Source organism: Myodes glareolus, chromosome 9, assembly GCF_982192425.1.
Source record: "Myodes glareolus chromosome 9, mMyoGla1.1, whole genome shotgun sequence".
Classification (NCBI taxonomy): Eukaryota; Metazoa; Chordata; class Mammalia; order Rodentia; family Cricetidae; genus Myodes; species Myodes glareolus.
In genome coordinates, this window is record NC_142034.1 from 15232737 (window position 1) to 15259588 (window position 26852).

At 47.2% G+C, this 26852-nt stretch overlaps 1 protein-coding gene across 1 annotated transcript in view; it reads left to right on the top strand.

The window, feature by feature from the left end:
* Positions 1-26852, top strand: part of Pitpnc1 (phosphatidylinositol transfer protein cytoplasmic 1) — a 270776-nt gene that overhangs the window by 117493 nt on the left and 126431 nt on the right. Inside the window, exon 2 of the mRNA XM_085695972.2 lies at positions 20756-20904. Within this exon, the coding sequence (XP_085552098.1) occupies positions 20756-20904 (149 nt within the window). The remainder of the gene's footprint in view (positions 1-20755; positions 20905-26852) is intronic.

The following is a 26852-nucleotide window of genomic DNA, read 5'->3' on the forward strand; positions in this document are numbered from 1 at the left end:
TTCACAATATGTCAGTATGCAAATCCCATCTGCCCAGGAGGAGAAGGCAAGAAAGGCCTTGCTCCTCCTGGGGCTGTCAAGGGGATCTGGAAACAGCTCCCTCCGGAGTGGGAGGAGGGTCATGGAACAGAAGAAAATCGGGGGGGGGGGACCACCACAGACCATGGCCTTGTCTTCCTCTCCACCGCCCCCAGGGCTGGAGTTGGGAAGATGACGGCCTTAAGTCTGTCACAGGTTTGCACCCTTGGGCTTAGATTCTTTCTGCATTTCTTCAAAGGCAGAGTTGCATTTGTGTGTGTGTGTGTGTGTGTGTGTGTGTGTGTGTGTACGTGTCCTGGCACACAGTCACAGTCAGGATAACCTGCAGGAGTCTATTCTCTCTTTCCACCATGTGGGTTCTGGGAATTGAACTCAGGTTGTCTGTCTTGGCGGCTAGGACCTCTGCCCGCTGAACTATCTCAAGAGCTCCACTTCTTGCAGGCTTTGGTTCTGTGGTCCCATGGGGAATCACAGTTCTCACTGACTTGTGGGCTGGGTTCCGCTCAGGAGGTAGATCAGTCTGTGTGACATCACCCCTCCCCCCCCCCGCTGTCAGTTTGCAGGGAAGGGCCTTTTCTCCCAGGAGTGTATCTGCATCTGGCTCTTGTCTAATGTTTCAGGCTGGTGGTTCGAAGCCGAGAGTCACCTTCAGATACTTTCAACCCCGACGTCAAGGATGCTCCTTTGTTCCTTTTCGTGAAATTGCTGTCACGTCAGCTGTCAGCTGCAGGAATCCCTGCCACCCACACATTTGCTGAGCCCAAATGGAGTGGACTGATTAATTTTAATTTGTACTTCAAACCTCAAGGACGTCCATGGGTAGGCGGGCCTTTATTTAATAGTTGTGTTGGTTTTGCGTGGGAGGAGCAGGTAGGGGACCTCGGGCTCTTAGCTTCTAATTTTGGACATCGGTGGTGGCTTTCCTTACCCCCTCCACGACCTCTTTCTCGTTCGCCTTAGCTGTGTCCTCTCTCTCACCTCATTAAAAAAATTCTTCCTAGCAATGTTGAAAACCATCAGCAACAGGCAGGTGTGGGAAAAGTCACTTCCCTTCCCATGGTCCTTCTGCCCTGACTTAGAAAATAGCCTTCTCTCCGGATCCCAAGCACGGGGCTAAGGAAAGGAACGACAAAGGGAATCCTGGAGCCAGACAGCCTATCATCTAAGTAGGCTGGTGACCACGGACAAGTTACCTAACCTCTCTGAGCATCTAAGTAGGCTGGTGACCACGGACAAGTTACCTAACCTCTCTGAGCATCAGTTTCTTCATAGACCAACAGAGGTCAGACACTACCACAGTAGAGTTGCTCTGTGTACTCGGCTAGTTTGAACTCAATCCTACAGCTCCAACGCTGGGCAGAGAGAAGCCCACACACCATATAGCAGGTTTTATAAAGATTTTTTTCCTGCCTTGGCAGGAAGTTCCACTGTCGAGTGAGTGCATTTCCAGGACTGACTTGGATTGCTGGCTGTCTCCTCCTCATTCCTTTTCCTTGGTTTTTTTGTTTGTTTGTTTGTTTGTTTGTTTGTTTGTTTGTTTTTTTATATCCGTGATGATGGTGGTGGTGGTGGGGATCTTGCAGCCCAAGCTGACCTCACACTTGCTGTGTTGTGGAGACTAAGACCTCTGCTGGGATGACGGGAATGCACCGTGAAACCAGGGCTTCTCGGAAGACAGGCAGACTGTCTACCAACTTTCATGCATCCCTGGGCGCTCCTACTTCATGGTCAGTGCTAGATGCCCCTCCCTCAAGGCTGTGCTATAGGTGGAGGGGAGGGGCTGGTAAGGGACCTTGCTGCTCCATTCCCACCCCTGCGGATCCCAGGTCTGCACGGTTTGCTTCTGTGGTTTCAGCAATTGCATTAATTGCCCCAAGCGTAAAGTTCAGATCTGCGTAATGTGAAGATGCCCCGTGACTGCAAAGTGTCTGCGTGTGTTTGTTCAGTAAGCCTTGTTTGCCCAAGTGTAAGGCAGTGATGAGAGGGCCCGAGGCCACTGGTTTACCCTGGACTCTGGAAGCCACTTGTTTGGCATTCCTGTTTGTGTGTGTGCATGTGTGTACAGGTGTGACAGCCACAGGCCAACATTGAGTGCCTTGCTCTACTGTTCACACTCTTGGTTTTTAAGACGGGGCTTTTCACCAAATCCAAAGCTCACCAGCTGGCTAGAGGCCCTGGGCTTCTCTCCTCCGGCCTCCTGGCTTTGAGATTACAGCCACAGACAGACACAGCTTGTTTTTTAGGTAGGTGATGGGGATCCAAATTCAGGTCCGTATGGTTGCACAGCCAGCATTTGACCGGCCGTCACCCTAGCTGACATTCTTGTTTCTATAGGTGATGTAAAACTTTCCAGATTGAGTGAGCACCCTTAAAGGGGTAAGGGAGAATGATGTAGCTCCAGTGGGAAGTCTGTCAGTTTCTTAACAGGCTAAACAGGTGGCTCATGACACAGTAATTCTGTCCCAAAGAGAGCCCTGGAAACGTGTCCCTACAGATGTTCATGCACAAATGCGCATAGCACAGTGTTTCCCAACCTTCCTGACGCTGCGACCCTTTAATACGTTGTGCTGACCCAAAACCATAAAATGATTTTCATTGTTCCTTTATAAAAGTAGTAATTTTGCTGCTTTTATGAACCATACGATAAATACATTTAGTTTCCAGTAGTCTTTGGTGACTCCTGCGAAAGTGTCATTCGACCCCCATAGGGCTTGAGACCCACACGTTGAGAAACGTTGCTCTTAGCAGTGTGATTCATAACAGAAGACACAAGCCCGTCCAGTGTCCATCAGCAAGTGATGGATAAACAAAATGTGGAACGCCCATTCGAGGGAATGATAACCAGTAATGAAAAGGAGGTACTGATTTTTGCCATAGTACAGGAGAAGCTTAAAAAGATATCAAGTAACGGAAACCAGACACGAAAGCATACTTATTGTCCGTTGTAAGAAATGCCCAGGACAAGCATTTTCACAGCAGCAGAAAGCAGATTAGTTGTTACCAGGGCCTGGGACGGAAAGAACAGGGAACGACAGTTCGTGGGAATGGGTTTTCATTTGGGTGATGAAAACGTGATGGGATTAGATATGGGTGCCGGCTGCACACCTCAGGGGTAAACTAAAAAAAGCCTTGACTTGTGTTCTCCAAACATCTGAGCAACATCTGTAACAGCTAGTGCGGGATCTAAAGTCAGTTCCGAGGCGGATTTCTCAAAGGCATGGGCTGCCTGAGATAGAATCGTGACAACCAGTAGGAAAACCACGGAGAGGGCCGAGGATCAGTGATGTTCTTGGGACTCGGCAGTAGAGCCCTTTGCCTACCATCCGAGAGGCCCTGGGTGCATTCCCAGCGCTGCCAAAGAGAGAGGAGGAGGTAGTGGAAGAAAAGAAGGGAAAAGACAGGGAGAACGAGGAGGGCGGAGAGAAGGGAGGGAAGCTGATCGATCGATATGGGTGCTTCATGGGCAAACTGAAAAGCATTTAATTGTGTTCTGAGCAGCATCTGTAACAGCGAGTGCATGGTGAGGATGATGAACAGGAGGAGGAAGAGGAGGAGGAGGAGGAGGAAGAAGAGGAGGAGGAGGAGGAAGAAGAGGAGGAGGAGGGAGAGGAAAATGCATGAGGAATAATGGAAAATGAGGGAAAGGAGGAGATTTCCATGAAAAAGAATGGCTTTGCCACCCCAACTCTTTGAGTCTGTTATATACACACAATTCATAAATTCTGGAAGACTCTGCTGCTGTCTATGCTATGATTCTATAATTTACTACAACCCTGGCTGGGCCATTGGGAGAATGCTGACAGCTTCTGAAGCAGAAATAGCAGTACCTTTTCAGGTCACGCCCACCTCCACCACCCCAGGCTCCCATGGTGATAATTCCTAGCTGCCTCCTTGAGTTGCCCTTACAGAGACCGACTTAGCTGCAATTGTGTTCGGCCTTTTTCAGCATCAAAGCCACCGACTGCCCGGAGTTTGCCTATGTTCATCTCCAGAGCATTGCAGGGGACACCTGGGGGAAGAAAGGCTCCTGAGTGTGAGCCTACTGCTTATAGCAATAGATGGGTAGAAACCTCTTCCAGGGCCATTTGCGCTTCCTGGGAGAGGGGTTTGACTCCCAAGTACTGCCTCATTTGGGGCTTTCAGCAAGAGGTTATGTAAGAATAACCCAGAGCTGACCTAAAGCATCCCATGGCTTCTTCACGATGGTTGTGGTTCACAGAAGGGAAAATGAGGGCTGATGAGGATGTGGGGAACCTGGGCCCTTCTGCTTGGCCAATGGGGGAATAAAAGAAAGGCCCAATGGAAGAAGTTTATGGAGGTCCTCAAAAAGTTAAGCCTAGGGTGACGTTGCTCAAAAGAAAACATATAAATGATCTGCATGCCTGTGTACCTGTATGCATGCCTGCACATGTGCACACATGGAACTATATATGTATGGTGTGTGTGTGTGTGTGTGTGTGTGTGTGTGTGTGTGTGTGTTTAAAGACACTGTTTCTCTGTGTGGCTGTGGTTATCCTGGAACTCACAGAAGACTCTGCCTCCAAGTGCTGGGATTAAGGGTGTTGCACCACTATCACTCGACAAAATTGTGTGTGTGTGTGTGTGTGTGTAAGATAATCGTATGTTGTTGATGGTGATGATATTGATGCTGCTGGTGGTGGTGGTGATGAGATTTTGAAATGCATCACACAGAACAACTGTTCTCAAGAAAATCTTTGAGAGCAAATGCTGGGTAGGATGTAGGGAAAGGAACCCTTGTTCACTGCTGCTGAGAATGGAAGCAGGTTCAGCTCTTGTGGAAATCGATATGGAGGTTCCTCAGAAAACTGACGGTGGGACTTCGCGACCCACGTATCCCACTCCCGAGAATATTTCAGAAGGATTCCAGTTCAGCGCACCTTGCCTGTTGCTGCACTGTTCTGAACTGGTCCAAGTCCAGGAACTAGCCTAAAAGCCCATCAACAGATGAATGGATAGAAGAGGTGGTGTCTACACAGTAGGCTCTTACTTGGCTCTGAGCAATAATGAACGTACGGCATTTGCAGGGATGAAGTTGAGGATCAGTGTGTTACACAGAATAAGCCAGGTTCAGAAAGACAAATAACTCATGTTTTCTCTCATACGCAGAATCTTGATTTCAGAGACCACAGTGCTAGAAGAGAGACATCTGACGTGGGAGAGAGCAGCGGGAGGGAGGCAGTTAGAGATATGGGAGAGCAGAGCAGGGTGTTACCCAAGTGCATTTCCTATGTGTGTGAGAGTGTCCTAATGAAGCCTTTATAAAATTAATATATAGGAATAATTATTTTAAGAAGCATAAGTGGCCTGTGTGGTGACTCAGCTAGCTAAAGGCACCTTCCACCAAGCTTCCCCTCAGTGGAAGGAGAGAACCAACTCCCATGGGTTGTCCTCTGACCTCCACACACATGCCATGACTCATGCATGTGAAAGTACACCTTGTCACATTAACGCCTACACAAAATAAATACAAGGAAATGGAGAATTTAAAGTTAAACCAAGGGTTGCTGTAGGCTCCTGCTCTCTGCCTTTGAGTCTATATTGGAAGCACAAGAAGGCAGAGACTCATCAAGGACCATGGCAGTCTTGTTGATGATAGCCCGGAGGTAGCCCGGCTTGTCTCCCTGCAGAAAAATGGCCAACCAGTATGGCCCCTCCGTGTGGGAGGGAGAGTATTACTCAGCCCGAGGAAGGAAGGACATCCTGACATACTGCTGTGGGGATGATCACGATGAAATGTTACAGCATTTGAAAGCAGCCGTACCATACACTGAAAGCAAAATAATAATAAAGAGGCACAGGTGTTGCTTGCTTCCATTTCTGTGGGGCATCTGGTGTGAACAAATTCATAGGGATGGGAAATAGACAAGGGGTGGCCAGGAGTGGGGGAAGTAGGGTGCTCTATGCCAGGTACAAGGGTTCTGTTCAGGATAATAGAACAGTTCTGGAGGTGGGTGGTGGGGATAGCTCTGTAACATTCTAAGTAAGTTAGTGATGTGAAATTGCTTATTGAAAATGGCTAGGCAAGTGGTAGCATAGACCTGTGATCCCAGGAGGCAGGAGGATTTCAAGCTGGAGTCTAGCCTGCTCTCTATAACCAGACCATTTTCTCCAATAATAGTGTTGGTGGTGGTGATGATAATGATGGTGGTGATGATGTTGTTGATGATGGTGATGATGGTAGTGATGATGATGATGTTGATGATGTTGTTGATGATGGTGATGATGGTGGTGATGATGGTGGTGATGATGGTGATGATGGTGATGATGGTAGTGATGATGATGGTGATGATGATAGTGATGATGGTGGTGATGATGGTGGTGATGATGGTGATGATGGTAGTGATGATGATGGTGATGATGGTGATGATGGTAGTGATGATGATGGTGATGATGGTAGTGATGATGATGGTGGTGATGATGGTGATGATGGTGATGATGGTGGTGATGATGGTGATGGTGATGTTGCTGATGATGGTGATGATGGTGATGATGGTAGTGATGATGATGGTGGTGATGATGGTGATGATGGTGATGATGGTAGTGATGATGATGATGGTGATGTTGCTGATGATGGTGATGATATTGATGATGATTGTGATAATGATGGTAGTAGTGATGGTGATAATGATGATGCATCGTGATGATATTGATGATGATCTTGATGATGATGGTGATGGTGAATGAATTCATAGTAGTTATCTTTATTGGAAATACCTCTCCAAGCCACTTACAGGAAAAGTTTGTTCGGGTTCAAAGTTCTGGGTGACAAGAGTTCATCATGTTGGGAGGCGTGGCAGCAGGAACGGAAGGTAGCTCATCACCTTGCATTCACTGGCAGGAAGCCAAGAGAGGAATGTCACTACTTGGTTCATTTCTCCTTTTTGTGGCATCTGCAACACCAGCTCACAGAATGGTGCTTGCTTTCCTCACCTCAGTTATTGCAGTCTAGACATTCCCTCACAGTGCTGTCCAGAGAGGGCTACTTCCTAGGCCACTCTAGATCCTGTCAGGCTGAAAATCAGTATTAACAACCAAAAGGGTTCCCTACAGCCAGCTGTGTACACTTTCTGGCTACAAACACCCTCATGCCTTGGGAGGGAAGCCACTGGAACCTTCCAAGCTTAGCTCTTCACATAGAGCTTGTGCCCCCTCTTCCACAGTCACTGTGAAGTGACTTAAACATGCTCCACCAAGTGATTCCGTGGCCTGCGCATACGCTTGAAATCTTGATTTTATAGGCATGGAGAAGCTTGACTCATTCTTTCACGTTAAGAGCCGCCATTGTTCAGCTGCACTAAGCGAACGTTCTCTTTGCATTCAGTTTCCCCTCCTGACCTCCCGAGGTCTCCTAGACACAGAGCTAACTGCTGACACCCCTGCCAATACGCATCTGCTTCCAGCCACGCTACAGCTCCTGTTGGCTCTCTTGGTCACTGAAAGAGAGGATTGCGTAAATCCTCAACCGAGGTCAATAGCTTCACAAGCAGGCTTCTTTTGTTCTAGAAAGACCCTGTCACCCTGGTATCAGACAAATCTCTTGGGAACAAGTTGATAGCAGGCCAAGGTCCTAAAACATAGACAAAACAGTCGCAGGCAGATGACACAGGTCCTTCAAAAGCTCCCTTCTCATAGAGTCTCTTTCTAGTCTTAGGATTGGTGTGCAGTTTCCTTCCGTAGTCAACGCAAGCACCTCATTTGCTTGCTAAAGGTCAAGCCTGTCAGCAGACCTCTTAATTTCCGGGCCTTGTGAGCTGCTTCACATTGGCTGCAAACCGCTAGAGAGTTCTGATGATGTGTCAAGAGCCTCCAGCTGGTGGCCTCATGCTGTCTCGCAGGCAGAATCCCTCAGAAAACTCTCGTCTTCGACCAACATGGAGGTTGCTGTCCACAGCTCCGCCCTCATTGTCTGTGGGGTGGTCTAACATGTGGGGCACTTGGTTTTGCTTGGTTTTGCTTGGTTTTGTTTTTTTTTTTAAATGATCCAGGGACTGGGGAGATGACTCTTTGTGAAGTATGCGTTGTGTAAGCATGAAGACCTGAGCTGAGCTCAGGTTCCCAGACCCAGGTACGGCATAGCAGTGTGGGCTGTAACCGCAGTGCCGGGGAGCAGAGGCAGGAGACTCCCAAGGCTCGCAAGCCAGTCCCGCTTCATCAGTAAGCTCCGGGATCAATGAGACTCTGCCTCCAACAGCAAGTTAGAGAGCAATTGAGGACTTCACCTAATGTCAAGCTTCAGTGCACACTACACCACACATGCACACGTACACCACACATGCACACACCTCAAACATGATATAGGATGTTCAGGACTCAATACCCACTCAGTGTCCTACATCCGTGTACGGAGAAACCACACATTCTTCCAGAGCGACTTCCCTTGTGGTTTTACTTTGCCTTCTAAAAAGATTCTGCCTTTGCTCTCTAATGGCTCTTCCGGGCTCCCACTAACGGCTGGCCTTCCAGCTTCTCATGGTAAATGCAAGGGTCGACACACCTAGTGTTTCAGCTGTGCTGTAAAATGCTGAGTGTGCATGACGTCACTTCCCTGTCTGACCTGGGAGTCAAAGGAATCCTTGGGATTGTACCCCCTGCTAAAGTGCGTCAGCCTTGGGCTGCACGGAATATGATGCACTTTTAAAAGTTTTTAAAATTTTCAAATTTCATATGTGTAGATGTGTTTCACCTGTATGTGGGCATTAGGAGTTGAACCTGGTTCCTCTGGAAGAGCAGCCAGTGTTCTTAACCACTGAGCCATCTCTCCAGCCTCTTTTTATTTTAAACACATGCTTTTTTTTTTTAATCCTTCCATGTAAAGTGCATCAGAACTCATGCTTCTTCTTCTTCTTCTTCTTCTTCTTCTTCTTCTTCTTCTTCTTCTTCTTCTTCTTCTTCTTCTTCTTCTTCTTCTTTTGTTTTCCTTCGCTGTCAAGTGCATCAGAATTCCTGTGCTGGCTGGAATAGGGCTTAGTCTCCCAATAGCATCCTTGCAGTGACGGCAGGGATACCACCAGGCTTCAACAGCGCAAAGCCAACCCTGAATTCTTCCTTTTTACTCTTCTCTGTCCTCTGTCATGGACGGGGTCCAGCATCCCTGTGCAGGGTTGTTTATGAGTTTGTCACCGAGGTTGTTTTTGTTTTTGTTGTTGTTGTTGCTTGTTTTTAAGTTAGATGTCAATAACCCAGCCCCTTTTAAAGTCTCTCCACCAGTCCTTTTCACCCCTGCATGCTAGCGCCATGATACAGTTGCTCTGTAAACAAGACACCTCCAAGGGCTGCTCATAAAAGCCCAGGAGGAAAGATAAATGGGATCGTGCACTGATAGCCCGAAATCTGAGCCTGGGGTTGGGTTTTTCTTTGTGGGATCGGATATTGGTTTTTGTGGTTTATTGACCTGGCAGAGTGACATCTGAAGGAACACCCAAGAACGTCACAAACCCCTCCTGCTCTTCTAAACTTCCCTGTCTGCATGGGAAAAATCTAAGCTTAGAATCTCAAAGCCTGGAAGACAAAAGGGTTAGCGGTCCTCCTGCTGGGCAGAACACACCAGGTTTAAAGCACTTTCCCTGAAGAGAGAGAGAGTTGAGGCTGGGCTTGGGGTGAAGCTTGTTCTTGGAAAGAACCCCAGACTGAGATGCAGCTGAAGAGGGGGCTGCTGGGTGGGATGTCAAGGTCAGAGGCCATCAGGACTGTGCTTCTGCACCTGGTAGGTTGAAGAGACCAGCATGTGTCTGCCATGTGACTCCTCTAGAGGACACCTGTGAGCTCTCAAGACCCAGTGGACACAGGGTTCCTCTGGCGAATCAGGAGCCAGGGCAACTCTGTGGTAAGACAGCGTCTATTTCTCCTGTTTCTTGGTGTCTCAATGCCTTCCCCTAAGTTCTCTAACCAAAGATGTGAAGAGAGGAAAATGTGGAGACCCTTGCCTCTTGAAGATGGATCTGTGGTTTTTGAGACAGGACTGCATGTGGTACAGGTTTGCCTCAATTTCACTCTGTAGCCAAGGATGACCTTGAACCTCCTGCTTCTTCTGTCTCTACCTTCCCCACACTGGAGTTATAGATCCACACCACCACATCCAGTTGTATCTTGTGCTGGGAATCAAACCAGGTCCTCATGCCTGCTGGGCAAGTTCTTTACCAACTGAGCCACACTCCCAGCCCAAATGCTCATCCACATTTATTTATTTATTTATTTGTTTGTTTGTTTGTTTTTTGTTTATTTATTTATTTATTTGCTTACTTACTTACTTACTTATTTAAACTCAAGGCTGCAGAGATGGTTCAGGAATTAAGAACACTTGTTACTCTTCCTGAAGACCGGAGTTTGTTTCCCAGTACCTACACTGGGCAGCTCACACCTGCTTTATTAACCATTGGCCTGGATTTATCTAGCTCCAGCTCCAGAGGATCTGATGCCTTCTTCTGGTCTCTATGGATCCTCATACACATGCTTGCACATGCACTCACATGCACACACTCACTTGTATGCCTGCACACGCAAATGAATGAATAAAAATAAAATAAATTGGGGCTGAAGAGATGTTTCAGCAGTTAGGAGCACTGGCTTCTTTTCCAGAGGACCTGGGTTCAGTTCCCAGCAACCCCATAGCAGCTCACGACCGTCTGTAATTCCAGTTCCAGGGTCTACAACACCCTCATACAGACATACATGCGGGCAAAACAGCAATGCTCATAAAATAAAAATAGATAAACCTTTTTAAAAAATAAATCTCTTAACTATAATGAAAATTGCATCATGGCCAGATGGTCACATTTTAGTACAAACTATACTGACTATAAAAGACATGTTCTCAGGCCTTTTCCAAAAAGTGATAAAAATTGTGATTAAAAAGTATATGAACCAGTCTAGTGAGGTGGCTCAGTGTGTAAGAACAGTTGCTGCCAAGCCTGGTGACTTGAGTCTGTTTTCCCAGGACCCACATGGTAAAAGAGAGAGCCAACTCCCATAAATTACCCTCTGCTCTCCACACAGCCACCATGGCACACACACACACACACGATGTGATATAAAAAAAATACATACAACCTGGATTGCAACCTTTGAACCATTTTCATTGTCAGTCCAGTGGCATGCCCACATTATTGTGTGCCGGGCAAACTCAGGCTTCGCCGTCTTGGAAGGGGTTAGGATAACGGGCATGTGCACCACGCCTGGGGTAGGTTGGCGTTGTATTTTGTTTGGTTTGGTTTCTGGTCCATGGCAGGGGCCCCGTTTTCTCATGCTTCTCAGAGCACGAATGTAATGAAGCAGACTGGCTCATCCTGGTCCCCAGCGGGACCAAGCAGCTGTAGTAGCTACTTGCGTTGTAGCTGTAGCCGTTTGTAGCCAGGCCTGTGATTTATGAAGTATTTGAACTTGTGGTTTTTTGTTTCCTCATTTGATTCTTACTGTGCCCCGCAAGGGGTTTTATTACTCCCATTTTGCAAAATGAGGCTGAGATACAAGCATCCTGTTCGGGTTACAGAGCTAAGTCAAAGGCAGAATGAGGACACTCGCTCCCTGTTTTCTTGTTGACAACCAGGCGCTTTCCACAGGGGAAACAATTATCACCTCCCTGGTGGCCCAGGGGATGGCTGGTCCTGAAGAAGGGAGGGCTTCTCCAATCGCTTCCTTGATGACCTGTGCTTCCTCAGGCTTGGAAACGCACACTTCAGCCAGACCCCTGATGCCTGGCCAGCCACCCCATCCCACCCCACCCCACCCCACCCCATCCTACCTCCAAGGTTTGGGAAGGTAAAATGGGCTCCCTCAAAATCTTAATTGGTATAAATTAGAGTCTACCACTCCCAACAATCAAAGCTTCTTGGTTTCCCTTTGATGTTGTGGGTCTTAACAGGCAATCCTGTGTTCCTTACCAGTGATTTAATGGCAATCTCAGTCACATGCTGAGTTCTTGAAGGAGGGATCTCATCTAGAACTCATAAACTTTCTGCCTAAAAAAAAAAAAAAGCTAGGTTCGCCCTAGCCACGGTAGTCCATACCTATATTCCCAGCCCTTGGAAGGCGGTAACAGGAGGACCGGGAACTCAAAGGTAACTTTAGCTATATAGTTCTTCCTAGACCTGTCTGGGCTACATGAGATCCTGTCTAAATCAAAACAAAACAGAGGCCGGGCATGGTGGTGCACAACTTAATCCCAACACACAGGAGGCAGAGGAGAAGGCAGGTCTCTGTAAGTTTGTAGCATGCCTGGTCTACGTCGTGAGTTCGAGATCACCCAGAACTACATAGTAAGATTCTGTTTCAAACAAGAATAACAATAACTGTGCACATGCACACAGAAGACCAAATAAGAAAGAAAATAGAAGGAAAAATAAGCATATACACCCATGGTGTTTCAAATATTCAGTACACACACACAATAGATTCCATATCAGGTAGATAGTTATTAGGTAGAGAGCTGAGGCTATACCAGGCTGAACTTGGGAAATAGAACAGGTTCACCCAACTTTTTGTGTAAGAGGATAGTGAGCAAATGCTCCCAACATTGGGAACTATAAATGTAAGTCTCCTAAAACCACCCCACCACATGTCATTATAGCATAAAAGAGGTCACAGGATGAGGTAATATGTTTGTGTTTCAATAAAACTTTATTTGAAAGGAGATGCAAGCACATAATTTCCCAGTGATACAGCAGGGAATTCCATCTGGTGTCTGGCTGTGCTGTGGGGTCACAGATGATAGCCATAGTCCCTGACTTTGGGGACTTGGTTGTGAACATCCATCCACACTCATTACACCTCCTTCCTGTGTGAAATGTCATTGTGTGCACCACTTGGCACAAGGCTAGCAATGGGACTGAATCCTGGGAGGTTATCAGGACTGAATCTTTCCAGAGCTCTAGTGGGTCCCACAAAACCATTGCTCCATCATGTTTATGGTTCATGGGCTGAGAAAGGAGGAGGATGGAAGAAAGGGTTCATAAAAAGCAGTAAGAGTTATATGAACAATACATATATTTAATTATATTAACATGTGCTTTTTCCTCTATTCACATAGCCATATATGTGGTGGAGGGTGCTAGAGAGAGAGAGAGAGAGAGAGAGAGAGAGAGAGAGAGAGAGAGAGAGAGCAGCTACAGCAGGACTCAGGCATACTTCATGAACAGAAGACTACATGATTTCATGTTCATTTGGGTGGACAGCAACTTCTCTGTTTATGTTATGTGGCATCCATCATTTTGACAGTAAAGGCTAAAGCAGGTTTAAGTTCTAATAGCTCACATGGGGCTCACATGATCCAGATCTTGACATCAGTGAATAAGGCGACCTGGAGGTGGTCATGCTTCCTGTTTCCCGCTTGACCTGCTGCGATGTTTGAAATGGGATTGGGCTAGTGGAGACGGAGAAAGGAGTCAGGTCGTGGTTAATAATATCATCTTTCTTCTTTGGAGTGAAAGGCTTAAAAGGTGGTCTGTGTGGGCTTCTGAAGCTTAGCAGGTGGCTTGGAATTCTCTTCACCTAGAACTTGGATGTCTTTAGGCAAAGATACAATTGAGGATTCTATTTGGTTTGTTTGTTTGTTTGTTTTTCGAGACAGGGTTTCTTTGTGTAACCCTGGCTTTCCTGGAACACACTCTGTAGATTGTAACAGGGTTAATAAAAACCCAGAGACTTATATGGGGTCAGAAAAGCAAAATAGCCAGCGACTAGCTCTTACCTCCACCTCAGTCTGAAATGGCGGTCCTGCCTCCAGGAATCTCAGAATGAGACTGAGAGCTGCCTCCTCCTGTCTTATATTCCTCTCTAGTGCTGGGTTTCTATGGCAAACTAATGCGGCTCCTGGGATTAAAGGTGTGTGTCACCACTGCCTGGTCTGTAAGGCTGACTAGTGGGGCTTTTTTACTCTCTGAACTTCAAGGCAAGCTTTATTTATTAAAATACAATGAAATATCACTGCAGTAGACCACGCTAACCTCGAACTCACAGAGCTCCACCCAACACGGGCCACCACCGGCTGACTTATCATTGACATTCCATCAATAATTCCTGACCACACTTGGAATTTTTAGCTTGGAGACTCTTTTTAAATTTTATTATATTTGTTTTTAAATATCTTTGTGTGTGTGTGTGTGTGTGTGTGTGTGTGTGTGTGTGTGTGTGTGTGATGTGTGATGCATGTGTGCTCATTTGTGTGTACCATCCTGCACATATGGAGGTCCGAATAGAGCCCTGAGTATTAGTTCTCACTTCTTTCCTTATTTGAGACAGACTTTCTTATTATTTGCACCTTTACACACCATGTTAACTGACCCTTGAGATTCGGGAATCTCTGTCATCTTCCCTGTAGGAGCTCTGGGGTAACGGGTGCCCATTACCCTTTGACTTAATGGGGATCTGACATCAGGTCCTCAGGTTTGGTTGGCAAGCACTTTACCCATCGACCTATTTCTAACCTCACCCCCTCTTTTAAGGGCAGACTCTTTGTAGCCACGGCTGCCTTGAACTGGTTAATATCTTCATGTCTTAGTGTCTTAGTTTTGTTTTTGTTTTTGTTTTTGCTGCAGTAAAACACCATGACCAAATGCAAGCTGAGGAGGAAAGGGTTATTTGGCTTACACTTCTATATCATTGTTCACCATCAAAGGAAGTCAGGAATTCAAGCCTGGCAAGAGCCTGAAGGCAGGAGCTGATGCAGAGGCCATGGAGGAGCGCTGCTTACTGACTTGCTCAGCAGGCCTTCTCATAGACCCAGCACCACCAGCCCAGGCATGGTACCACCCACTATGGGCTGGGCCCTCCCTGTCAATCACTAATTAAGAAAATGCCTACCGCTGATATTATGAAAGTATTTTTCTCCTCTCATAAGACTTTAGCTTGTATCAGGTTGATATTAAACTGTCTAGCTCATTCAGATGCCCATGTACTTGGGTTACAGCCTGGTTGGATCTCTCTCTCTCTCTCTCTCTCTCTCTCTCTCTCTCTCTCCCTCTCTCTCTCCCTCTCTCTCTAATTAAGACTTGAGGTTGTTGAACCACAGAAAGTAGCACGGGGCACCCAGTCCTACAGTTAGGACGTGTGAACCAGCGACACCTTGGTTTCTCTCAGCCCCTTCCGCAGCTCTGCCTTGGCCCCACCTCTGTAGCACCACTGCACGGCGACATGCAAAATAGGGAAGATTCGGACCCTCATGATGTTCCCGACTGTGGAGATAATTGTTGGGGGTCACTCTTGAGATGATAGCTCACTCAGAGACCCAGCCGGCAGCAGCCTCTAGTCCTGATTACTTGTAATGATGATTACCCAAACTCTAGAACAGGAACAATAGATTCTCCAGAGATGTGGAATCTAATTGAACCACTGTGCCTTATGCATACAGGTAAGGGAACTTTGATCTGTCAGTTAGACTTTTGTTACAGAGCCCTGGTTTCCTGTCACACACACACACATACACACAAACCCGCCTTTCACTTTAAAGCATATTGAGGCCTAGTTGTGTTTGGTTTTTTTTTGTTGTTGTTCTTTTTTTTTTTTTTTTTTTTTAAGCTATCAACCTATTAAAGGCAGAGGCTGGGGAGAAGGCTCAGACAGTAAAGTGCAGTGGTGGGTCCAAGTTTGATCCCCAGAACCAGGGCACAAAAGCCAAATTCATTGACATACCCTTGTAATCTCAGTGCTGGGCGTGGGAACGGAAAGAGCAGATCTCTGTGGCTCAGAGGCCAGCAAGCCTAGTCTACGTGGCAAACGCAAACTCTAGACCAGGGAAAGACCCTGTCTCAAAACTTGAGGTGAACAGTACCCAAGGGCAGACACCTGAGGCTGACCTGGCCTCCACATGCGTGTATACACACATGAATCATGAAAGCACTGACCTTCTTTGGCTTCTACAAATTCTTGTTTCCTCATCTGCTGATACCACCCGGTTGGCTCATTGTGAGTATTAGAAGTGAGTAGAAGATGCCAATCAGGGCTGGTTGGTGGTCCATAAAGCTACGCAATGCCAGTTCTTGGGCCTTGATACCATCAGAGCCTTCCTGTGCATCTTCGGTTTTAGTTCCTTCATGCAACATTCAAATTTGTCTGAAAGTGGTGATCCGGGCATGTGTCTTCACCGACTTACATAGGGAACTTTGCGTGAGTGTGGAAAAAAGGGTAGGCCTCCCAAGGATGAACTCCTATAGCCTGGTACTATTTAGTCCCCCAGAGTCCTGGTGAGTGCCCTCACCACGCTGTACCATAGTGGTTTGGCCTTTAGTGTACCCCCATAAGTAAACTTCGTAACCCTTGCCCCGTAATCAAAATGTCAAAGGTCTGGGGTGACCCCAGACTTGGCTTTTCTTTTGCTTATGTGTATATGTGAGTTTGTCTGCACAGCTGTGCAGGTGCCCATGCAGCTCAGAGAGTGTGTCCGATCCCTTGCATCTGGAGTTATAAGTGGTTGTGAACCACTGGATGTGGATGCTGGGAAGTGACCCTGGGTCCTCTGGAAGAACAGCCAGTGCTCTTAACTGCTGAGCCATCTCTCCAGACCCTGGATGTGACTTTCTTACATAGCTCAAGAACTATCTGTCCCCTCCCCATAGCGGCGACACCGTTTGCTGCTCGTGTCTGAGAGTCAAAAGTGGGATATTATAATAAAAACCGTTACAGACTTTTTCTACATGGTTCTCTCTGATGGCCATGCCAGCAGACCAGTTCTGGTTTCCCTGGGAAGGAAGGAAGGGAGGGACAGACGTGGAGCCCTTGTCCCGCCACCCCCAGCACCTGCAGGTTACCCCCCAGCCCCCAGACTGACACAGTCATGGTGAGCTAAGGCTGGTGTCTGCCCTGGGCTGGCCCATAAGGAGCCGCGGGAATGATCAATGAGGCCAAGCAGCTGGGTCCCCGCTGGCCACTGTGAATCAGCAGCCCCTGCCTTGCCTGGATCCATCTCCCCAGAGCAGAAAACACTCAAGCTGTGCCCAGCCAGGCTGACTCGCGTCTGGCTAATGGCTTTTCTATGTCCCGCATCGACCTCGGCACCCTACATTTTAAAGCTCCCAGAGACAGTGTTGCTGGTTGATGTCGCTCTTCTCCAAGCTTTCTAGAGAGAAAGACCTTGACAGGACTTTGAGTGCGGGTGACTTCAGACCCGGAACTTCTTTTAAAACTTGAGGTAAAATCCACAAGACATGAAATTAACCTTTTAAACATATTTTATAAGTGTATATCGATTTTCTATAACATGGCGTTGTCATGCATGTGTGCAATGCATTTTAATCATAATGATCTCCCATGACCTTCTTGTCTCCTCTCCTTTTGCTGCTGATCCCCTTCCCTCAGCCCCCTCCCCATTCTACCTTCATGCCTGTGTGCCACCCCTCTACTCCCCAGTTTTTGATAACCCTAGTTTCATTTGGGCTGCTTATAGGAGCATAAGTTAGGGGCGATTTACTTCCAGTAACATGGACTAGTGGCTATAAGACACAAGGACACACCTCTTTCTTCCCCTAGCAATCATTAACTACCTTTCGATCCCGGGGTCGGGTGAGGGGCTTGTGAGCACCACCCCACCCCCAGCACTGCAGATCAGGCCAGGGCCTGGGGTGTGCTGGGCACATGGGAGTTCCATTCTCACCTCCCTAATAATCCCTTTAGAGCGAGCGGTCCAGAAGCATCTAGTATTTTCCCAAGGTGCATCTATCCCCCCTACCCAGAACGTTACATTACTTTGGACCTATCGTAATAGGGGTGTCTGTGTGTATGTGTGTGTGTGTGTGTGTGTCTGTCTGTCTGTCTGTCTGTCTGTGTGTGAAGATAGACAGAAGTCAACATCAAGTACCTCCCTCAATCTCTCCAGATTATTTAGTATTGTTGTTATTGTGTGTCCATGCACATGGGCCGTGGCCTGCGTGTGGAGGTGAAAAGACAACTTTGTGCTGTCGGTCAGTCTTCCTTCCCCGCTTACGCTGGTCCCAGGAAGTCAGGTTTGTGTAGCAAGCACCTTCGCTTGCTGGCCAGCAGGCTCCAGGGACCCTCCTGCCTCTACCTCCCCACTGTGGAGAGTCTAGATGCCTGCCCCCATACTCGGCTTTTTGGGTGTTGTGGGGGTGGGGGGAGGGGGGTGTCTACGCTCAGTGCCTTATGCTTGTGTGGCAAGCTCTGTACTGACTGAGCTGTCCCCAGCCCCTGTGCTGCTTCCTTAGGCCTGCCTGACAAAGTGACCCATACTGGGTAGTTAAACCACAGCGATTTATTTCCTTCTGAGCCCGACATCAGAAACACAATTGGAACGTGAGCGAAGAGTTCTTTTTCTGAAGGTCTGGTCCGGGCGCGCCTGCCCTGGGCCCCATCTGTGGCTTCTCAAGACCACCTGCTCCTCACACAGTCTTTCCGTACCCCTGCTTGCCTCTGCCCTAATTTCTCTTTTGTATAAGGACGCCAGTTACGCTGGATTAAAGCCTATCCCGAAGGCATCTTTTAAAATATGATCCCACCAAGAGATTTCAAGATTTGAACTCCAAGAGGAGGAAACACTTCAACCCAGAACACACATTAAGTGGCTTCAGTATCAACACGTTATTCCTTTTGGTGGCTGAGTAATATTCCGCTGTCTGTGACCATCGGGTTTTTAAACACCACGCATGAGCGGTTGCCGTTGACACACCCCCCCCCCCCGCACCCGCTGAGTGGCAGAGCACTGGCCTCAGCTCATGTAGGGTGGGCAGTTGCTCTCACGGGTATCGCTTTGTCCTTGCGGGACATCCTTGTTAGTTTTTCCGGAACAAGAAGTAGAAGCTGTACTGGACACAGGGGAAGCCAGGTCAAGCCTCTGATTCTCTGATTTGTTTTAAAAATGGACCGAGCTCCCTGTTTCCTGTCCTCTCCCTGCTCTTATCTTATGCCTTCCCTCCCTACAAGTTCACAAACACACATTAAAAGCATTTTAAACACGGGCTCGTTCTGGACAGGACCTCGGCCAGATAGGAAGCATAGCCCTTGGAGAAGATCCAGCCAATAGCCTGGTTCGTTGTCATGGTTACTGGGCCTGGTCCCTTGAGCTGGCTGCAGAGTGGAGCCTGTGCGGAGCATCTTCACACTCCCTGCCTCAGCATGTAGTGGGGTGGGTAGCTTGCGACAGGAGACCTCTGAGGTCTGGTGCTGACTTGAATATTTCAGTTGCCTCTAAAGTCTCTTGCACACAGACGGGGACTATGTATCCTTGCTAGCCAGGATCCTTTTAGGAACAACTGGGCATCCTCATTAGCTTGCCCAAGATTCAGGTCTTGGAGGTGGTGACTTTGTGCGCTGACTCACACTGAGTGTGTAAAGAAGACCACAGCAGAGTCCTGACCCAAGCAGAAATGCCCTTGTGCAAAAATTATGCCTCCCTCCCCTCCCACACATACAGAGCGTGACACCAAATTCATTTTGCCACCTTGGAAGGCCACCAGGGAAGAAACACCTGCTGGTTTGGGGTTGGCTTTTGGTTTGTTTGTTTTGTTTCTGTTTGAATTGTTATTGTTGCTTCTTTTTTGTTAAATGTATTAAATTTTAGTCGTGTGTGGGGTGCAACTGCCGTCGCGCATGCGTAGGGGCCAGTGAACAACTTCATGAACCAGTTCTCTCCTTCTACCAAGTGGGTTTTAGGGACCAAACTCAGGTCATCAGGCTTGGTGGCAAGTGCTGTGTTCTACTGAACTGGGCCATCTTACAGCCTCATACTTGGAGAGAGGCAGGAAATAGAGTTGGACAGCTAGGGGGTAAAGATAGTAAAGAAAGCCTTTCAGTCCTGGATTGCTCCATGACCCCAGTGTAAGGTTGACACGTGGCCTTTGAACTCCGGAAGCCCCCCACATTGTTAGTACATTTGGGTGAAATAGAACTCTGGTTCTGAGTTGTGGGACGTGGAGATTTGGAGCTTTGTAAGCATCCGGGGGCCTTAGTGTTAGTGGCTCATGTGAATGCCTGAGACAGGATTATCAAGAGTTCCAGACCAGTGAGGGCTTGACAGAGACTCTGTCTCAGAAACAATTGTTCTTGACTAGCAAGAGTGAAGCCCTAGGTCCAGTCCCCAGCATTGAATAAAATGGGGTTGGTGGTACTCACCTATAACCCCAGGACCCGGGAGTTCTCAGTGGCAGAAGGAGCAGAAGTGTAATGCCATCCCTGGCTACATGGTGAGTTCAAGGCCAGCTTGTGCTTCATAAGGTCTGTCTCACAAACAAAACGAGACCAAGTTGGCCTGGGTGTGACAAAACCAACCTTTCTCACGATCCTGTCTAGCCACCTGTGAGAATTGCTATTCTAGGCGGGAGCAGATGCAGGTGACGGTTAATCCCTGTGCCCAGCAATGCTGCCAATTAGCTAGAAAGCCAGGACAGAAATAACACACCCTAGGCTGCCTTTGGTCAAGCCAAATAGAACACCGACTGCCTTTAACCCTGTAGGGCCAGAATGGACAGCAGGGCAGATTCTGGTTCCCAGCTTCTGCGCTCAGCATGGGCCTGAGCCCCAGGGGGCACTTGGTATGGCCACTTACATTCTTCCCAGGAACGTGCCTTATGCTCGCCGCCAATTCTCTGCCAAGCTCCAAGGACAGTCACCTTAGACCCAAGCGGCTGCTGGCTTTTCTCAGCAGAAGGTGGATGTGATTAGCTGCTGGGCATCCTGTCGGTGGAGGCCAGTGTGGGGATTCGTCAGAGGCCAGCTGGGTTTGACCTCTCTGTCTCTCCCTTCTCCATTTGCTCTGCAGTACAAAATCGGGCAGCTGTATATGATCAGCAAGCACAGCCACGAGCAGAGTGACCGGGGCGAAGGCGTGGAGGTCGTGCAGAATGAACCCTTCGAGGACCCTCACCACGGCAACGGGCAGTTCACTGAGAAGCGGGTGTATCTCAACAGGTGAGTCCCTCCCGCCTGGCGCTCCCCTGACAGCCACCCATATATTCTTGCTTCAAAACCAGAATCATCAGGAAAATGTGAAGCTTCTCTTGAAGCTACCTTGGATGATGTAAGATGAAATCGGATCCATACCCAGGTCAGCGTTAACCAGGAAGAGGAAATGACTGTGACTTGACATAGTTGGGGACCCGGCAGCCCCTGTGGCTGTGGGTCTTGCTTAATAGGTTTTCCACATTCTGTCCGATGACTACCCGGGAGTTCCCAGAGAACTAATGGTGGCTAAGGTGGCTTCCATTTCCCTAAGGGGACCCCGCCCCTTCCTGTGGTCATTATTCCCCTTTTGGGTACATTATAAACCAACACTAACCCAGGATATGCTTTCTGCTTTACAAACTGTATTTTTTTCTGTTTCCTTACTGCCAATGACATAATGGTTTGGGGCTTGTCCAGTCCTCTCCCCATTCTGTATCCCCATCCAGCCACTGCTTTTCTGTTAAGCGTTTCTCTGGGTCAGAATATTTGTAGTGAAGGGTTAGGGTTGTGTGCAATGCAAGTAGGAAGGCCCTTGAGTTCAGATCTCCAGCCCAGCATGTACCTGTGTTGGGAGGCAGAGATAGGATTATTCCAGGATCTCAGTGGCCAGCCAGTCTATCCAGATCAGTGTGCTCCGGGTTCAATGAGAGACTCCACGTTCAAAAACTAGACGGAGAGTGGTTGACAGCGGTGCCCAACATTGACTTCTTGCCTTCATGTAACACACACAAACCCAAAACACACACAAAGAATATTTGTGGTTGTATGTGAAATATATTTTATTGAGATTAACTGCTCAACAAACAAACCTTGTATTAGCCTTTGCACGGTATATTTACACACACACACACACACACACACACACACACACACACACACAGGCCTGCCACTGCTGTATCCACTGGCTCATTTGTGACTGTTGAGAAGCATTTCCAACACACTAGCTGAACAACTCCTTTACTCACTGCTCTCCCCGTGAAGGCTGCCGTATCCCCAGTGCCTTGAATGTGGTCATCCACTTTTGGGGTGGTGGCGGGGAGCATGTTTAGATGAGTCCCTCTCCCAAAGGCTGAACTAGACTATAGTGTCACAAGAAGAGATTTCCACTCCCGTCAGCAGTGTGTGGAAGTCTTCCAATCCAGTACCTTGACAGCGAAGGCCTTGGGCTGATCAACCCAATATGCTTTCAACTGCCCAGGGATTCTTGAGTCACGCAGAAATGCAGATGAGATGGATCTCATTCTTCTGTTGGCAGCTGCGGGTTCCTTGGTTTAGAAGCAGTTCAGGCCCCAGCCAAATGTTTATCTGCGAAAGTCACTGGGCCCTAGTTATGGCTAGAGACGGATCTTCTGCTCTGGTCTTCTCAGTATGGAGGGTGTCAAGCACACAGAAGTGGGTGCCCCTCAGGCATCACCTCCAAGGAGCAGGGAGACATGTAGGACGATTGGGGAAAATAGAAACTGGAAAATTCCATTTCTCAGCTACAGTTGCATTCGCTTAAGTGATTGCCTGGGGACTGTTCTCTAAGTACCCATCAAGAGAAAGGTTAGAAACTTTATAACTTTTGCTGAAACAGAAGACGTCTCCAGCTGTCTGTCATGTCTGTTTTCTCTATCAGAATATATGGTATTTATTTTAAAGGAGTCATAAACACAGCGAGAGGGAAATGCGTTATAAATAGACTCTGCGCACTTCCAGTAATAGTAACTGGAAAGATTAGTGTTGACCCTCCCCCACTTCCTATGACAAACACAGAATGAAATATAACAATATAAAACTGAGCTTAAAACAAAGAAAGGGAAATCCTTCGGTCCTGGAGTCAGAAGGGAGCCCGAACCAGAATGGGAAGAAGACCAGCGAGCGAATGTCATAGAAACTGAGAGAGACATCGGGTCCTGTAACCCTGGTATCCGGGGGTAGGGGTTTTGTACCTTTACCGGGACCGGAAATTTGGCCTCAGGCCTACACACATAGGGAGGAACTGTGAATCAGCCGTACCTACTGGTTCACGACAGTTGGAGACTGAGACGCTCAAACTAAAGAGATGGCTCAGGGTTAGAAGTGCATCATAGTTTGGTCCCCAGCACCCATGTCAGGTGTGGCTCCCAGCCACTTGTAACTCCAGCGCCAGGGTGTCAGTGCCCTCATGGACACATATAAACACACACACTTAAAATCAATTAAAGTGCTTTAAAAAGAAAGAACAACTAACAGATACTTCCACAGGGTTCAAACTGAAGGAGAGGAGCATATGGAAGAAATTGGTAAACCCACACGCAAGGCTGCTGAGCACAGAGTGCTGTAAAGGCACGGACATTGCCTCATTGTGGTGTCTCTGTAGCATCAAAACAATAGACAACAATAATAGAAGATTAAAGGGTACTTATTATAATGAAGGAAATGCTTCAAGATGGTAATATAATTTAGGGGTTGAAGAGAGGTGTTGATTTTTTATCTGATACCGTGGGAAGGTACTAGTTAGTGCAGAAAAACAAGAGAGTGGGGCTGGGGATGAATCTCAATAGTGGTGTGCTTGCCTGGTGCGATGGTTCATTTTGTCAGCTTGACAAGAGTCGAGAATCCCCTGGGAAGAGACCCTCAATGAGGGACTGTCTCGGTTGGGCGGGTATGAGGGCGTGCCTGAGGGAGTGCCTGTGGGAGTGTCTGTGGGGCATCTGAGGGCGTTTCTATGGGGGCTGTCTTGATAGTTAATTGATGTGGGAAGACCCAGCTCACTCTGGGAAGCATCCTTCCCAAGGCAGGGGATCCTGAACTGTAGAAGAGTGGAGCTATAGAGCCGAGTACAAGCTTGCACGCATTCCTTCTCTGCTCTTGTCTGTGGGTATGACTAGCTATTTCACGTTCCTGCCACCTGGATGCCTCCCATCATGGCGGGCTGTTACCTGAGCTACACTCACCCCTTTCCCCTTAAGCTGCGTGTGTCAGGGTGTTGTGTTACAACAATAGAGAGGAAACTAGGGCAGCTGGCAGGCATCACACACACACACACACACACACACACACACACACATGCACGTGCATGTGTAACATAGAGAAAAAAAGGAAAAAAAACTAAACTATTATAGAATATAGTAGTTATTAATAGAATCAATTAATGGGAATTAACGATGTTGCACATAGTTATCAAGATGAACATAAGAAATCAGTGAGGTGGCTGTGTAAATTCATGCACAAGAGTCCATAGCATCACCATGTTTATCATGCCACACATTACATGTGTAGGTCATAGATCGGAAGAACAGCTGCAAGAACTTAATTTTGAAAAAAAAATCCATTTGCAGTAGAAAAAGAATCTTAGAGGTACTTGTTAAAAATCACTTAGTTATAATTGTGTAGACTTTGGAAAAGTATACGAAGCGTGGGTTTGGAATGGGAATGACCCCGCACTTTGGGCTCGGGGCGGGAGGGTTAGAGAGACATTAGTGAGCATCTACTACACACTGTACCATGCTGTACCGATTACATTTTCAGTCAACAATACAGCCAAAACTCTTGTTCACTGCATACATGTAAAAATAAATTACAGATTTATGACATCTCCAAATGTGGAAAAAGTAGAGGAAAACATAAACATCCTTTATTATTAGCAGAGTAGGGTAGGCCTAATAAGACATAAGGACGTGGACAGATGATAATGTTTTTATATAGTAAATTCTGCCACTTAAATAAATAGAAGCTCTTTCAATAAAATTTTTAAAAGGTTTAGTGTGTGTGTGTGTGTACAAATGCATGCAGTTCACATGGAGTCCAGAAGAGGGCATCAAATTCAGATTGGGGCTGGAGTTAAAGGTGGTTGTGAATTGCTTAGTGTGGGTGCTGGGAACTAGACTTGGGTTCTCTGCAAGACTACTGTGTGTTTCTGACCTCGGAACCATCTCCCCAGCCCATAAAAATTGTTTTGTTTCTTTTTAAATAAACAACTAGGGCATGGAGAGATGGTTCAGTGGTTAAGAGCACTGACTACTCTTCCAGAGGACCCGGGTTCAATTCCCAGGACCCACATGGCAGTCACAACTGTCTGTAGTTCCAGTTCCAAGGGATCCATCCAACACTCTCATAGGCAAAACTCCAATGCACATGAAATTAAAATAAATAAATCACTTAATTAACAACTAAAATGACCAAACAATTCATTCGAACCTTGAGAAAGGGGTTGGAAATGCGACTCAGATAGGAGGAAGTGGTAACAGTACAAACATGGAAAAGCTCACCTCATCAGGAGGCAAAACAGATTAAAACAAGAACATCTCTTCCCACACTCATCAGAGTGACAAAAATTAAATGTGATGAGCCTAGGGATTATCAAGGATGTGAGAAAACAACTCTCTTCCAGTGCTGGAGGGAGCCGCAAGCCGAAATCACCTCTTTGCAGAACCATTGGCAGTAATGGGGAAAGTTGAAAATACGTATACCTCCCGTTTACCAGTTCTACCTCGGGGTGGAACCTCACAGAATTACTTTGTTGAGCCCAAGAGACGAGCACCATGCGATCCATTCTGTCACTGACTGCAATGGAAAAAAACCTACAACAATGTCTTCAGTGGGAATACCTTGCATTATAGTCGCATGATGGAAGAGTTCCACTGTGGTTTAGCTTAATGAAACAGATTTACTTTGGCAAATTTCATAAAGTGAAAAGCTTTCATAAAGACAAGCTGTAGGAAAAGAACAGCAGAGAAGAAAATGTCTGGCTAAATATCAAGATGGTAGCCTTATCATTATTTTGAGAAATCCACAGCTAGGAAGGTTTATGAGTCTAAAATTCTCAGTGAGAAGCTTCAATCAGAAAAGCTTGTGATTTGTAATAAAGCATCGTCTTCCGAGATTAAACAGGGACATGTAACAGTTTTATCTTTGGATGCCCAAATGCCTTCTATATGGAACGTGATGAGGGGCCAGGAAGGTAACTCAGTTAGTAAAGGCATCAGGAATGCAAGCCTGATGAGCCAAGTTCGATCCCAGTAACCAGCTTTAAGAAAAAGAAAGAGAGAGAGAGAGAGAGAGAGAGAGAGAGAGAGAGAGAGAGAGCACGCGCTCCAGTGGCACACTCTGTCAGTGTGTGGTGCTTAATACCGAAAGGGAAAGAAAGGCCTAGGCGCAGAGCTGTGATCTACAGTCCTAGCACATCGACAGTGAGATGGAGGCAAAGAAAGGGGAAGCATGCAGGAGCTCATGGGATGGCTGGCCTGGAGTTTGTAATGCAGCACAGAAATGAGAGAGGCCCTGCCTTCGAAGGGTGGAATATGCGAACCTACTCCCAATGCCTTTGTACAGTGCAACGTGAAAACTAACTCCCAATGCCTTTGTACGATGGAATGTGAGAACTGGGACCCAATAACCAACTCCCAACGCTTTTGTAAGGTGGCACGTGCGAACCGACTCCCAAATGCTGACCTTCCCATTCGCAACACAGTGCTCCCCCCACACACGCGTGGACACACTCACACAGTAAATAAGCAGAAAAAATGGGAGGAAGAATGGTAGCTTTTGAATGTTAATATCTGAAAATAAAACAGTGATTTGGGCTGATAATTCAGTATGAAGCAAGCATGCCTGTGTATGTACACATAAAAAAATGATTGTGTCTGCACATTTATGCTGTCCATAATACAGAGTTGTGGACATTGCCATTGGGCATCATCCATAAAAGTAAAGTACAGCTGTCTACAATGTGTATCTGCCTTCCTTGCTTAATTTTCCACCAGCCAGAATATACCTCAGCTGCTTTGGTCTGTCCCTCAATGGTGTGTTTAAAATGGAGATAGACACCAGTGTGTGTTGCAAAGGCTGTTGAAAGAACTAGAAACCTCAACGAAGTGAAGGTTGAATGAAATGAGGGACAGGCTAGACTAGGGGTGTGTCTTGGTGCTTAGATGGGCAAGAATTAGCTCTTC